The sequence below is a fragment of the Lampris incognitus genome, chromosome 11 (assembly GCF_029633865.1).
Source record: "Lampris incognitus isolate fLamInc1 chromosome 11, fLamInc1.hap2, whole genome shotgun sequence".
NCBI classification, from domain to species: Eukaryota; Metazoa; Chordata; class Actinopteri; order Lampriformes; family Lampridae; genus Lampris; species Lampris incognitus.
Window position 1 is genome coordinate 40,441,312 of NC_079221.1, and position 13,611 is coordinate 40,454,922.

A 13,611-nucleotide genomic window follows, 5' to 3' on the forward strand; every position below is an offset into this window, starting at 1 on the left:
AAAAGAGGAAGGCCAAAGAGGAGGTTTATGGATGTGGTGAGGGAAGACATGCAGGTGGCTGGTGTGACAGAGGAAGATGCAGAAGACGGGAAGACATGGAAACGGATGATCCGCTGTGGCGACTCCTAACGGGAGCAGCCGAAAGTAGTAGTAGGTAGTCGTTGCCTTGACTTTAGTTTTGCCTGATCTCAGCCGTAATAAAGAACAGTGTGCTTATAGAAATAGTTTAATTAGACATTCTGAGATTATTCTTGTAAACACAATGTTTTGGTACTGTTTTTGCAGCGCTGGATTACATCTGTAGAATATTTAGTGTCTCCAGCATGTAGCTTTCGATGCAACAAGGGAAAGGGATTGGACATGGTTGGCGGCGGGGGGCAACAGACACGACCTGTTTTTCTCCCAGAGTAAACTGACATAGGTTGTTAGATTAAGTGTGAGAAAAAAAATCATGTTATGCATTAAGAGGGAAATGCACCCCACACCACTTTAGGGCTGCCCAGAGCGCTGTCTTCACTATAGGATGTTTAAGTCCTGCCTATATTCATGGGTTGTCTTTTGCAGTTACCTGGATGTAGCTTGTAGCAAAACATTTTTTTCCATCTTCCTACACTGAAACATTTGATTGTTGTGCTCCAGTAATAATACAGAATGATTCATCTTCCAGTACTGGTAAAAAAAAAAAAATCTTGTAGAGCATGACTCTGCCCTAAAAATTTGAGCTTTGCTCAAGCCAAACCTGAAAAATGTATGTCTGAGCTGGTGGAGTAGATGTTTTTCCAAGTCCACAGCCAACAAAAACATTAAATGAATAGAATTTCACCATCTGGGCTGAGAATGTTAGTACTTTTTACCATTACATTTGAATCTTAGCCCAACATATATCTAAACAGCTGGGCATCTGGGTAGTGTGGCGGTCTATTCCGTTGCCTACCAACATGGGGATCGCCGGTTCGAATCCCCGTGTTACCTCCGGCTTGCTCGGGCGTCCCTACAGACACAACTGGCCGTGACTGCGGGGGGGGGGGGGGAGCTGGATGTGGGTATGTGTCCCTGTCACTGCACTATAGCGCCTTCTCTGGTTGGTCAGGGCGCCTTTTGGGGGGGGGGGGGGCTGGGGGGAATAGCGTGATCATCCCACACGCTACGTCCCACTGGCGAAACTCCTCACTGTCAGGTGAAAAGAACGGCTGGCGACTCCACATGTATTGGAGGAGGCATGTGGTAGTCTGCAGCCCTCCCCGGATCGGCAGAGGCGGTGGAGCAGCGACCGGGATGGCTCGGAAGAGTAGGGTAATTGGCCAGATACAATTGGGGAGAAAAAGGAGGGGGACCCCCCCCCCCCAAAAAAAACCTAAACAGTTAAGTGAGAATTTAAGTCCAAACCCAAAGGTATGGCTGGTTCCAGCAGGGGTTAATGTTTAGCGTTGGTAAGTTTTTGGTTCAGAGATACTGAACTTCACATGCGTTGTTGTGACTTGTCAAATGTCTTCTCTCACAGGAACGAATGTGTGGAGAAGAAAGATGCACCAGAAGTATTCTTCTGCTGTTGTGAGGGCAGCATGTGTAACGAGAAGTTCTTCTACAATCCGGACGCACAAGTCAAACTTCCAAGTAAGTTGGGTTTGTATCTTTATCTGTGTTTCTTTGTATCTGCGCGTGCATAGCTGCACTCGTGCTCTAGGGAAAAAAAAGTGTTTCCGCCCGACTCAGAATAGACAAACTGCCTTTGTTTTCAGTGTGCTTGCATGGCATCCACCTTTCAAGGAGAAGACAGGCGACATTACTCAAAAGCAGAAATGCTTCTTTAGTTGAAGCTAAGCCATGACAGCTGCTGTCTCACCCATTGTTAAATATAAACACAACAACTACCTGCTAAAGGCTGTCCTTGTCCAAAAACAACTGCAGTCAAATCACAGACAAAAGTTGACCAACTTCACCTGCTTCTCCTAACTTTATCTACCCTCGTGGCATCCGAGTGGCATAGCGGTCTATTCCATTGCCTACCAACACGGGGCTCTCCAGTTCGAATCCCCGTGTTGCCTCCGGCTTGGTCGGGCGTCCCTACAGACACCTTTGGCCATGTCTGAGGGTGAGAAGCCGGATGTGGGTCTGATCCGGATCTGATTGGTTGGGGCGCCTGTTCCGGGGGGGAGGGGGAACTGGGGGGGAATAGTGTGACCCTCCCACGCGCTACGTCCCCCTGGCGAAACTTCTCACTGTCAGGTGAAAAGAAGCAGCTGGCGACTCCACATGTATGGGAGGAGGCATGTGGTAGTCTGCAGCCCTCCCTGGATCAGCAAAGGGGGAGGACCAGTGACCGGGACGGCTCGGAAGAGTGGGGCAATTGGCCGGATGCAAGTGGAGAGAAAAACGGGGGAAAAATCCAAGACAAACCCCAAACTATATGTGCCCTTGTACAACCGTGACTCATAGTAGATCCAAAACAATGTGTATATTCCATGACTCTGGGGTGTAAATTACTACTGACTGACCTATTAAGTGTAATGCCTCATTAGGCAACTGCTACTGCCACTGCTGCAGAGCCATGTGCCATGACGTGTCCTGTGTGTTATGCCTGAGGCATTGCTGTGTCTTTAAGATTACGTGGACTGATCTGTCCTCATTATCCCCGTTGAGCTAAAGGGCCTCCTCCTCCTCAGTGTCCTATTAACATGAAGAATGCACCGGGCCGCTGAAAAAGGGGCAAGCCATGACAGTGGTCATGACTTTGGCCTCTCTTAACAGACAGCCTTAACACCACGTCCTGTTGGTTTCATGAGTCATTCCTTTTGCTGCCGTCTGTCTGAAAGGCTGTGCTGTCAGGGTTGACTGAAGCGTCAGCTTTTCTCATATTTTTCAGCAGTGTTTGAGGTTGTTGCGCTGTGGCTTCCAGGGCCTTCATCTGTTCAGTGTTGTGTTCTAAAAGTCTAGAAAAGCTTACACAATAGGGTGTAATAAAGCTTAGCTAGGAGGCTTGAAGGGCTGAGGGTTTGCTAGCAAGCTTCTGTTTTACTCTCTTGGTGCTTATGCAACCAAACAAGTATTTTCGGCAGCGACTAACTAGACGTGAAATGCCCTGGATATTTGGAATGGGGGGTAGGCTTCATTTCCCCTCTCACTGTCAAACGAACCACATAGCAAACAAGCGAGCCGCAGCAACATCAGCGCATGTACAACTACTGCTTTTTTTAACCTAGTAACAGGGCCTATCTGGGGACCAGGGGAGAAGGGCAGAGGAGAAAGAGAGGGAGCGGTTTAAAGGATAGGAAAGAGAGAGCATGACCTGCTGACCAGGGATCTTGTGTGGCTGAGTGGCGTGCGCCATGGGGTGATCCTAATGCCCTGTGGTCAAGGGGAGGGGCAGGGGGTTAGTGAACTAGCATGCAGCACGTGGGGGGGGGGGCAAGAGGAGGAGGGGTTTGAGCTGCTGCTGTTGCTGCTGCTGTTTTTCAGCTCAAAGAGGCTAATCCGGGCTCTCATCCTGCTTGCAGCTAAAATTGAGCGCTGGGCTGGCGAGTTGTAAAGCTGGGAGGGGGTAGCCATGGTGGATGGATGGGCAAGTGGGGGAAGGGACCTGGTGAGGTTTGGTTAGTTTTGTGATGGACGTGCTGTGATCAGTTTTGCCTCACTGTAGCCATTCAAACGCCGGTGTAGCTCAGTATGCCCCCCCCCCCCCATGCGCTCACATACAGATGAAATCCAGCCATAGTTGATAACCTGGCCACTTTTTTTGGTTTAGGGACAAAATCAAATTCTTAATTTCTCTGTACATTGTTTTCCTCCCCTCTATCTAACTCTTTTAGACTGTTTTATGAATTTATAAACATAGTTATTCATGTTGTCAGTGTGTAGGAGAAAAAAAGGGGTTTTTGGACGAAGTGAACCCGTGGTTTGACTATTGCTGAAGACCATAACAGCTATTACAGTCCACTTTTTTTGGATTAGTAAACTCTTCCATTTAAGAGTAAATGAACTGAAAAACGGTTTAAAACTTAAGTCAGTATTCAAATAAATTGTAATTTTAAAGTTTTGTGTTGGTTCATGGGTTTTTGAAAGCACTGAATGTGAGATCCTCTTGATTTTAACCATCTATATACTTCGTAGCACTAAGCCCAGATGCTTTTGGCAGATTCCAAGCTTGGGTTGGTTGAGGTACTTAGTAAAAACGATATTCCAGCCTGACTTGTCCCGCTTTGGCCCATACCGGCCTCCACAGTTAATGCTGACGGGCAAAATGGAGCGCTCACATTCTTGGCAGGGCTCATAGCGGTGATGTCATCCACTCCTCTCTCAACAGTGTTATTTGAAATGCTTTTGTGCTGTTGTAACTTGATGAACACTGACCTCTCTCTCGCGCTCTCTCTCTCGCTTTCTCTCTCTCTCTCCCATTTCCTCCTCCATAGCCACTTCTAACCCGGTGACCCAGAAGCCCCCAGTGGTGACAACCCTGATGTACTCACTGGTTCCCATCATGGGCATTACAGCCATCATCCTGTTCTCTTTCTGGATGTATCGCCACCACAAGCGGACATACCCGCCTGTCCTGGTGCCCACCCAGGTGAGAACAAGACAAGAGACGCCCCAGGAAAGCACACCATTGCTTTGGTTATTTGTTTTTTTTTTTTTATATATATACAGCCCAGCAAGCTCTATGCTTTTGCAAAAGCCCTGTGGTGTGGGCGAATCCATTTAAGGTCATGACCTTGTGGGGGCCAGCCGGGCCGTAAGTTCTGAATGTTCTGAGCATGCACATTATATTGGGAAATGATCAGAAAAGGTCTTCTTATGTTGCTTTGGAGAGCAATGGGCCATAGCCTAATCTGAATGCTGTGCGTATGCTGTCCCAGCTGTCTGTGCAGTGATGACGTGTAGCGGGATTACATTAGGTGAATTACATTAGATTGTGTAACTAGGCTATTCTGGGCATCCTTTCACAGGTTTCAGGCAGAGAGTTGAAACTCGCCTTGAAACATCCAACCTCTTTACTTCCTCCATTTAGATTTCCCTTCTTTCCATTTTTAGAAAACGTACAAAATGCACCCCCCCTCCCAATCTTCTGCAGTTCTTCAGCTTGATGTAATATGACAGTGCCTTTACTGAGCCACTGTACTAGCATGACACACACACACACACACACATACCCATACCCGCACACCCCATTCCTCAGCCCTTGACAGATGAATAGTCACCAAAGTAGCACACCAAATCTCCTGAAAGCCTGTGCCAGTGCTAAAGTTGGGCTCCTGCACATTTGGCTGTAGGTTGGTGGTGACTGACATTGAAGACAAACAAATGTCAAAGAGCATTTCTCACCAGGTCTCAACTGTGAGTTTTCATCATGAACACCCCTGACATGCAATGGTGTCTCTCAGCTCAAGTCATTTATTCTGGTTGCGTGCCGTGTGTTTGTTATCTACTGATTCGCTATGGATGCTCAGACTTTCGGTGTTACCAGTGCTCAGTGTAGTGGTCCTAAGCGGATGGCGTGTAACGAGTTTCATGTGTCAAGCGTTTTGCCCGTAATGCTACCCCTAAATATTCTCCCTGTTCTGTTGTCATAGGTCAGCCTGCATTGTTTTAAGCGGGTGTTCAGTGCATCTGGTAGTGAGAGGTTGATGAGAGCAACACAGAAGGGAGTTAGATCTGGTTTTATACACCAACCCCTCTCTGGGTAGGCGTCCCATCGGCTTCTGCTAATCGTGAGAGGCTCACGGAGGGGTGGGGGTGGGGGGTTAAATCGGTGCGTGCGTGTGTATGTGTGTGTGGGGTCCTCACCCACTCATCACCCACACCACGGCACAGAGCTCCGAGCGCAGGAAAGTGCTGAGAGTGGGGGAGGGGACGGATTAATAATGCATGCTCCCTCCCTCTCTTTTGCTCTCTGCCACTCTGGTTTTTTTCTCTCTCTCTTGCTCTCTCCCTCGCTCTCTTTTCCCTCGTTCCAAGCACGCGCTCTCAATCGCTCCCCTCCCCCAGCCTGCTAGTTATAAAAAGGCAGGCTGCACATAGGTCAATGAGATATGCCAGGGTTTGATCAATAACAAACTGTGCTGCTGCAGCGGGGTGGGCATTAGCATTAGCAGCAAGCTTTTCCCTTGCTTGTCAGCGTTGAGCACAGCATGGTTTACACGGCAGCTCTGCAGGAGTCATGCTATATATGCCGCTTATGAGATGCCTTTCATTCTGTAATTTCCCTTTCAATAAGTGGAAACAGTATGTGCACTATATACAGATTATATTACTTTGTGCATTAGCGTAGATATTGCTAGCTTCTTTCTTTCTTTCTTTTTTTTCGTAGTTTTATGTGGCAAAGTAGTGCAGTGGGCAAAAGATCTAAACATGCAAAGAAGAAAATCTCCGGAGCCAGCGTAACACGCGCAAACACACTCACATAAGTACCAACTCTGTGTGAGGAGCTTGAAATCGATGGTGGACGGGTCAGTGTGGAGTCGAGCTGCTGTTCAGCCAGGCCTCATCCCCAAACTCCATTCCCAGAGTGCAACGTGATCCGAGAGGGTGGGAAGAGCTTGTTCATTATTCATCAGCCTCCTACAGGCACCCTCTGAGTAAGCATGGCCTTCAGCACATGGCACGGAAAGAGAGAGTACGTGGGGGGGGGGACAAAGGAGAGTGAATGTGTGTTAAGGAGTCAATAGTCCTTTAACCCTTACCTAATAACATTTTCTCTTGTCCTTGGTGTGTTCCCTATTGTCATCTGCCACCCTTTGCCATGCCTCTTCAGGGTGACAGACAAATGGAGACAGAGTGCACCTGTCTTGCAGTTGCTGCAGTTACTGCCACCTGAGGTCCTCCCTGCAAATCCCGCAGGTCTGTGGTCAGCCAAACTGTAGAAGGCCCATGTGCTGCTGTTTTAAATTTCAGCCTGCCTTGACAATCCCGGGGCTTGTTCTCATGCAGGCTGGCAGGCTCTGGTGTTTTTTCTCATGTGTGCACTTGTGTGAGAAAATGCAAACGCTCACACGCAGACGTTCGTTTACAAGTCATCACCGTGTGAAGCAGTAGCACTGCCATTAAGTGTGTGTGTGAGCACGCACACTCATACCAAAGTGTATGTAGTGAAAGGTTGTGCATCAGGGAAAGGATGAGACAGAGGCATAATCACACTCCTTACAGCCATTGCGAAATTCTGGGGGAAGCTGTTGGCAGCTGCTGAAACGCTTCCCATCAGCTTGTCATTTTTATAGCATCCCCAGGCTGAACATACTGAGAATATACAATACAGAAGAGCGAATTGGCTGGACAACCTCAGCCAGCCTCAGCAGCCTCTTCACAGTGAACACACAGGGTGAGAATGACACACTCCATTACTATGATTTTTTTTTTTTTTTTAAATGTTACCCCCCAGTCTGTTGAAACCCACTGATACTGGCACTCCCCTTTTGTTCCTATGTGCTTGATTTTTTTTTTAAGTTGTGCTTCAAGGGCCACGGGTGCTCTTGCATTAAAAGCGACTGCCTTTTTCAGCTTTGCTCATCCCCGGCTAATGGACTTGCGGAGGGGCTGTCGTGACTTGAAAACTTGGCTCCAGGTGAGCCAAACTCACAGCTGAATGCTCCCTCCAGATGTTCCTTCATAACGGGTTGCTGTCAAGAGTCCAACAAACCCTCACTCATTGCACCATGAAGTGAGAGTGGGATTGCCATCTACTGGAGGGGGGACTGGGTTCATTTGGATATCACCTGGTTCTAGGGTCCTCATCGTTTTGTTGCCTTTCTATTTCTGCCTTGCATCCATGTCTCTCATGCTGGAAACTGTTTCTTTTTTGCCTTCCTTTCCTCGAATAGCACGCCTTTCATATTATGATAGAGGTAAGACAAATGTTATTTAGCTGTTGGTTCAAGTTCACCAGATTTTTATTTATTTTTTTGTTATTCCTTGTCATTTTTTGGCTTTTTTTTGTTTTTTTTTTTGTTTTTCTTTGTTAAACTCTTCCCCCTGGCTTGTTTTGCATCTGCCATGTCGGTTACCATTGCCCCTGAGCTTGAGCCTCCCTCCCTTTTTATCAAATTCACAATTTTGTCTTCCAGTTGTAACTGTGCACTTTAATTTTGTGATGCTCTTGGTGGTTTTGTTGTGCACGGATGACGTCTATATGTAAAGCTATACATGTCCCAGTTGGTGAATGCACATGGGCCCCAGCATCCCAGACTGATGTGCATGGACCAATGGATGAGCCACAGGTCAGAATGCCAAAGTGAGCATGCACAGAAAGGCTTCTACAATGGATTGCGTGGATTTAGCTCATTTTGAAGGGGCGGGAAATGGGGAGAATTGTCTCCAAACCTGCATAAACACATTTTCTCAATCTCGCCCACATTCAATCACTCAGACTTTTCTCATCCCAAACCCAAGGTCATCTGTTTTTTTTTCCTTTTCTTTAGTCACTAGGATAACAAACCAGTCTCAGTTGCCTTTAAACAAGAGTATTGATTTTTTTTTAAAAATGTTTCCCCCTATTTTGATGACAAATAACACCTTTCAAATGTTCAGGCCTCTCCATTATGTCTTCAACCACAGGAACTGCAGCATCATAAAGGTCTCTTTAAATCTACAACAATTATACATCTACCTTTACATCAGGGCTTCTGTTAGGATTTTGAGCTGCCGGCAATTTTAGAAATGTACTGGACATCCATATGTACTGGGTGTGTAACCCAGTAGGACACAATTCTACATTGCTCACAACAAGTCAGTTAGATTATGGTAATTCATCTAGACACAATTACCCTGTAAATTAGTAATACAATTATGTTCTTAATGTGACATTTTAAGGAAAAGAAAACTATTACAGTGTGCGTTGATGCTTTGGCCAAAATTATGGGGGAATATAATTTCGAAATGACAAACTTCAAAAAAAAAAAAGAAAATTCAGTCAGAGGCTCCTGAGATATTTTTCAAATGACAAATTTTGCAGATAATAGCTCGACCCCCCCCCCCCCCAGTTGAGTTACACATGTCCAAATTCACATCTTAAAAAATAAAAACAACACTGGGCATCCGGGTAGCGTAGCGGTCTATTCCGTTGCCTACCAACATGGGGATCGCCAGTTCGAATCTCCGTGTTACCTCCGGCTTGGTTGGGTGTCCCTACAGACATAACTGGCCGTGTCTGCGGGTGGGAAGCCGGATGTGGGTATGTGTCCTGGTCACTACACTAGCGCCTCCTCTGGTCGGTCAGGGCACTTGTTCAGGGGGGAAGTGGGGAGAATAGTGTGATCCTCCCACGCGCTACGTGTCCCTGGTGAAACTCCTCACTGTCAGGTGAAAAGAAGTGGCTGGCGACTCCACGTGTATCGGAGGAGGCATGTGGTAGTCAGCAGCCTCCCCGGATCAGCAGGGGGGGGTCAAAAAAATTAAAAACATCTCCTGTCCCAAACAATAATTTCCAAGAAGTGTGAGCATTTTAGCTCAGGAAGTACGATATTTGACTGCAAAGTATGAAATTTGATTTTCATGTCTCACTCACTCACTCACACACATAAAATTAGACCAGAGAGACAGGTTTACTGTGTTTTTATTTATTATTTTTATTGCCCAAAAGCTGGCTATAACTGGCTAAGGGAAATGCATCTACATCTCTATTTCTGTTTTACCTGTACATCTGTCTTTACATCCATACATACTGCCAACGCCCCCATGATTGACACCAGAATGGTGACCGAGGCGGTCATGAGCTGCAGGGCATTAAGGCCTGAGGAGCCTGCATGAGTCCTCAGCCCATCTTATATGCCCCGCAGCCCACACAGATCCCCGCATTGTATCGCTTTGTTTATTTATTCATTTTACTTTTTTGTTTTTCCTCCTCACACAAACACCTACTTCCCTGTTCAGCCTGCTGTTCGGTGACTCATCCCCCCCTACGGACGCGGCAGCGCTCATCGCTCCATGCACATGTGGGCCTCGAGGCTGTGTGTCTAGGCCATAGGGGAAAGACAAACATTATACATTACTCAGAGCCCGGTGTCCTAGTTTTGTTTTTTTTTATTTTTTTTTTATTACAGTCACCGAAGGCTCAATAGCAGCCCGGTGATAACCTCGCCCAATTTAAAAGTAAAGGAGAAAGAATGCAGCTGAAGGCTCATGAAATTTGACCCGTCTAATCGGAATTATTATGGTCTCCCTGCGATGGGTAGCAGGGTCCAATATATCCGATTGACTGGAGCTGCTTTCCTTATCACACTCACAGCGCAGAGTTGTTAGAGGAAGCGGCCCGTTTATTTTGCTGACAAACACCAGTCTGATGCCGACGTCATTGTGTAGGTGCTGTCACGTTCCGAAAAACCCAAATGGCCGATAACACTTTTGCTCAGCCCCACGATGGGAAGCTTGCTGTCCCAGCATACAGTGGCGCTCTCTCGAGCCATGAAGTAGCAGAAAAGTCAGCCTGTAGTGGGCTAGCGGGTCTTATCAGTCAGCTATCGCCAGCACTATCGCAGCACGGCTTTTGTGGTTCTCCTCTGTGATTGAATCAAGGCAAAGGTCTTCCTTTAGCACACCAGCTATTAGTGACATTTACAAAGTAGCACAGTCTATGTACAGTTGGCTCGCTGAAGGCCCATCTGAAGAGAAGGGAGTAAGAGGAGTAGTGGTTCTTTGCCCCCTAATGGACACGCAAGCACACATACCAATAAGTCCACAAGCAATTGCTTGAAGGGTTTCAAAGACAGCTTTCAGATAGCACCTGGACTTAATGTTCACTAAAGACCACAGTGGGTTTGGGCCTAGCAGCTGTATAATTACTGCCTGCCGTAGTCCCTCGCCTGTTGAAAAACTAGGTCACCCGGGCCTCATCCATCTCCATTTCTCCATCCATCGCTCAATCCCACTACCCCTCCATCCTCTCAGTAGTCCAGAGACAGAGGTTGGTGATTAAGTTTAACAAGCTCAGGACTCCCCTCGCCTCCTTAAGCCCCTTCTGTCAAAGCCTCATAGCGTCCAGCAGCAGCTGCTCATAAGTTTCCCTTTCCCCTACTTCAGGGCTTCATCTTGGGCCACAGGCAGCCCCACACAGCAGCCATTTTGAAAATACACACACACACACACACACACACACACACACACACACACACACACACACACACACTGTCAGTTAGCTCAGCTCAGCATGCCAGCAAGCTTTGTGTGTGACAAGTGAGTAAACTAATGTTATGCATTTGCGTTGTTCCACAGGACCCGGGCCCCATGCCCCCCTCTCCCATCCTGGGGCAAAAGCCACTGCAGTTGCTGGAGATCAAGGCCAGGGGGCGCTTCGGCTGCGTGTGGAAGGCTCAGCTGCTCAGTGATTACGTGGCGGTCAAAATCTTCCCCATTCAGGTATGTGGGATTGCGCCTGTGATCGAGTGTGTCTGTGTGGCTAGTGTGGTTATGTGTGTATTTCACACTGGTGCACAAAGCCATTCTCTGTGCTGTTTTTTTTTTTTTTTTTTGTGGGGGAGATGGAGAAGATGGCGTTAACCTTAAAGCTCCAAGCCTTAATCCCCTGAGGCCAACCAGGCCCTTAGCTTAGGCCAGTCACTATCCACTAAGCCCCTCATGGCCTCGATTGACCACCAAGCACACACTAGCGTGACTGCATGGTCGTAGCATGCGCTATGAGGAGGTCAGGTCGGACTCTCAATGTCTGTATAAACCCTCCATATTTTTGATTGTTAGTATTTATCCACTTATCATCTCAAAGTTAGTCACCTAATGTCATCTTGGTCTCTGGCAAGATTCCTTCATGCTGATTAAGCCTTTTTAGAGCACAGCTGTTTGTATTGGTCAAATATATTGGAAGGGCACCAAGCCTGAATGTTTGCACTCCTCAGCCGACGTGGTAATTATGGTTATCAAGGAAGCTTAGACTGCTGTTGTGACCGATGTCAGTCCCCTGTGCAAAATAGCATCAGCTGAATGCCAACAATGTTAAATGCACATTTGGTTTTCTATCTGCTTGACATGCTCAGGACAAGCAGTCATGGCAAAATGAGTACGAGATCTACAACCTGAGCGGAATGAGACACGAGAACCTGCTCCAGTTCATCGGTGCCGAGAAGAGAGGCAATAACATGGACATTGAGTTGTGGCTAATCACTGCCTACCACGAGAAGGTAAAACTCCCTCTGCCAGCAACACTCCAGCATTACAACTACAAACCTCATGGATGACACATCAACACACACTTGTGGTTGTGGATTTCTCAAATCGCCACAACGCAATTTTTTTACATGTATTTATTTCAATTTTTATGTATTTTTTTGCGTCATCCCCACCATGATAGAATAGTTAAGGCCAAACTGACATTGCAATAGGAAATCCAGTCTAGATACAATACAGTTACAACATCAGTGACAAAGAAATTACGTGTAAGAATAAGAACATACTTACACAGTTTTGACTTGGTATAGCTGTACATTGTACAGTGTTTAAATGTGTTTCTTTACACCTTTGTCATTTACTCCTGTGATATTTTCTCATAAGGTCAAATGTGCTTTATGCTTCAGAAAAAAACTTGACTGCACAGAACAGAATTGCAGCCAGTTTTTCAAAATACTTTCACTTTGAGGGTTTTGTGGTTGACAGATGACTGAACTTGGTATAAATATTGAAATAGCAATCCAGGGAGTAGATATTAGTTGTTGTTATGGAGTCAGAGGAGTGCTGTTTTCATTCTCTAGTTCTTTACCGGGCCAAGCTGCCATCTAGTGGTTGGATGTTGGTAATGGAAAAGTACCATTTGATTTATTTATTTATTTATTTATTTTGCAGCCAGTATTCTTTCACTTGGCTCTGATTTTTATAAAATAATCAAACTGGCTGGGTTACAGAGTAACGAGAATGTAAAAAATGAAAAGAAAACTGAAAACTTATGATTTTACACGTTGACATAAATCACCGATGAGAGGGTCTGAGGACAGGATGTTGTGTCGCTGTAAAGCCGACTGAAACAAATTTGTAATTTGTGATATTGCGCTATACAAATAACATTGACTTGACTTGACCGGTGTTTGCAGTCATTAGAAAAGGTGACGTAAATTATATAAGTAACGAAGAAGAAACCTGCCCTCTTCCAGTCAGCGTAATATAATATGGGCCGGACAGCTTACACATTAATATCAGGCTATGTGAGGCATTTCACGGGCCCTTTAACAGAGGCTTAAATGTTCATTTTGTCAGTGTGAAGTGAATAGAGCCCTGAACAATCTCTCAGAGTACACAGCAATCTTCAGGAGCAAACATTAAGCTACCAAAGCCCTCCCAGAAGCAGAGGCGAGGGAGAGGTATTATTGGAACTCATTTCTTATGCAAGGAAAGGATGCAGCAGCACAGAGTACACTGAACGGTTTCATTTAGGTTGTAAGAGAAAGCTGCTTAAGTTATGTGCCCATGGATCTTCTGTGATGAAATCCTTATTTGAAGGGCATCGTGACTGTGGTGAGGCTCTTTGTTAGATCACCCTGAATGGCAGGGTTGCTGGAAGGATGATCAGTATGTAGTGTACACAAAATGAGTTTGCACACTTTTAGATCATCTTTTTGCGGGCAAGCCTGGAGAGTATTGCGGTTTAGTGACTCCATGTTTAAATTATCTGAAGATTGTTTTATAGAC

At 46.2% G+C, this 13,611-nt stretch overlaps 1 protein-coding gene across 1 annotated transcript in view; it reads left to right on the forward strand.

The window, feature by feature from the left end:
- acvr2aa (activin A receptor type 2Aa) overlaps positions 1 to 13,611 on the forward strand; it is a 50,837-nt gene that overhangs the window by 24,404 nt on the left and 12,822 nt on the right. Inside the window, exons 3-6 of the mRNA XM_056289158.1 lie at positions 1,502 to 1,614; positions 4,407 to 4,561; positions 11,194 to 11,337; positions 11,970 to 12,113. Of these exons, the coding sequence (XP_056145133.1) occupies positions 1,502 to 1,614; positions 4,407 to 4,561; positions 11,194 to 11,337; positions 11,970 to 12,113 (556 nt within the window). The remainder of the gene's footprint in view (positions 1 to 1,501; positions 1,615 to 4,406; positions 4,562 to 11,193; positions 11,338 to 11,969; positions 12,114 to 13,611) is intronic.